The sequence below is a fragment of the Glycine max genome, chromosome 19 (genome assembly GCF_000004515.6).
Source record: "Glycine max cultivar Williams 82 chromosome 19, Glycine_max_v4.0, whole genome shotgun sequence".
Classification (NCBI taxonomy): domain Eukaryota; kingdom Viridiplantae; phylum Streptophyta; class Magnoliopsida; order Fabales; family Fabaceae; genus Glycine; species Glycine max.
In genome coordinates, this window is record NC_038255.2 from 11,147,230 (window position 1) to 11,149,003 (window position 1,774).

General features: G+C 34.3%; 1 protein-coding gene across 1 annotated transcript; it reads right to left on the reverse strand.

Moving 5' to 3' along the window:
- Positions 1-80: 80 nt before the first annotated feature.
- LOC121174174 (BTB/POZ and MATH domain-containing protein 5-like) lies at positions 81-750 on the reverse strand. Its single transcript, XM_041012872.1, has 2 exons — positions 315-750; positions 81-108 (listed from the first exon to the last, which is right to left on the reverse strand). The coding sequence occupies exons 1-2, from the start codon at positions 719-721 to the stop codon at positions 81-83; spliced, it is 435 nt and encodes a 144-aa protein (XP_040868806.1). The 5' UTR covers positions 722-750.
- Between the last annotated feature and the right edge of the window lie 1,024 nt (positions 751-1,774).

Below are 1,774 nucleotides of genomic sequence, written 5' to 3' on the forward strand. Positions count from 1 at the left end.
TAAATCATGATGATATCCAAATCATATCACCAAATCACAAGGTCTCTAGTCCTTTGAAAATTTAATTTTATGTCTATAATCTAATAAAAAGAGCTATCTCTTTCACCCCTGACAATAGTGAAAAAAGATTAAAAGAAAAAATCAATAACACTTTGCTTTATTTTAAAGACTATATTGTTTACATAAATGTTGGACATACGAATATAATAAGTTTGACTAAAACTAAATTTTAAAATATTAAAATATTAAAAAACTAAGATACATTTCAATATTTATTTTCTAAAAATAAAAATAAAGAAAACACTAACACTAACCACATGCTGCCATGGTTTATGAGAGTGTAAGGCCCAATCGTGAGGGAGTGACTGAAGTGGCTATGAACCTTGTGCTCTCCTTTCTTGCATAGGTCGAGCAACGTGAGATCGAACAACGCACGAACGTTGGTGCTCTTGGAATGGAGTGCAACGAAGACAGAGACATAAGCGGCATTATCTTTGGGGTCCCTACCATCAGGGAAAAAGTATATGGCCCATTGGAACCCTCCCACTATGAAAGTCTCACTCACGATGTATTTCCCAATGCCCATTCCTTTCGTTAGTGAGTAACCCTTGATCACAAACTCGTGGGAACCACTCATTGTCTCTGTCACCGATTTTGAACTCGTTTGGGACCCTAGAACACTCCTACTCACCATTGCTGGGTTGCACATCGCACGCGACATTTTCTAAGGAAGTAAATTTTTCTCGAAAAGTAAAGGAACACGGATTTGCACTGAATCAGATCTTATATTTTTGGCTTCAATCCAAATAAGTTATGGATTTCATTAAATGTTACATTAAATAAATAATAAATGGCAAGTGAATAAAAGAACGATGGCATTTAATGATTTAAAGATTTTTCTTTTATACTTTAATCTGATCTTTATTCTTGAAGCTTTTGTGCGCATGAGACAACCAGGTTTTCATCTCAAATATCATCAATGACTTACACATTATAAAAAAAATTTGTGGTTTACTGTCTTTTTAGTCTCTAAACTTTTTAGGATTTCTATTTGTAATACCTGTACTTTTTCTTACTAATCAATGTTCCTTAATTTTTTATTAGGGACTAGAATAAAAATCCTAAAAATTTTAGTGATTAAAAATATAATATGTGCCCATTTTGTCCTATTCGACGAAAACGTTAGAAAAACCAAAAAGGGGGTCTGTGAATTTTGAAAAGAAGGGTTCGGGAGTTGTTTTTGCACGGGGAAGGTATACATGCCCGTCACAATGGACGACAACCTTTAATCGAGTGTACATAATGTAACTTCAAAATTATGTTTTTTTTCTTTTTTATGTTTCTTTATTTTTTTTGGGTTGACAAGGGTGTTGCCCTTGCTCCTACGTATCCTCCGGTGCGATGAGGAATTCAGACCTGTTCTTTAAGTCCGAATGTTTTCTGTGTTAAGTTGGTTTTATGTTTTTTGAAAGATTCATTTTAATTGTGAACAAAAAGGTCGTTTAAAGCGTTGGACCTTGAATGATGTTTTAACTTTTGAAAAGAGGAGAGAACCGCTAAGGAGTTGGACCTTGAAATGATCTCAGTGATAATTTGATAAAAAAGCACGTAGCTTATGAGTGAATTTTATCTTTGGGTTCGTCTCCTTACTTTCCCACCCTCCTTTAAGGAAACCTTTCCAACCTTTTGGGTTCAGTTAAAAATCGAATTTTCCAAAAAAAATAAAAACCCCCCCATGAAAGACCGGGGGAAAATAATAATGCCCAAAAACCCA

What these genes read in the sequence shown, in the direction of transcription:
- LOC121174174 (XM_041012872.1), bottom strand. Translation starts at nt 721, where the DNA reads ATGTCGCGTGCGATGTGCAACCCAGCAATGGTGAGTAGGAGTGTTCTA. An exon ending in ATAAACCATGGCAGCATGTG is followed by an intron (nt 109 to 314) that starts GTTAGTGTTAGT and finishes CACTATTGTCAG; the next exon opens with GGGTGAAAGAGATAGCTCTT.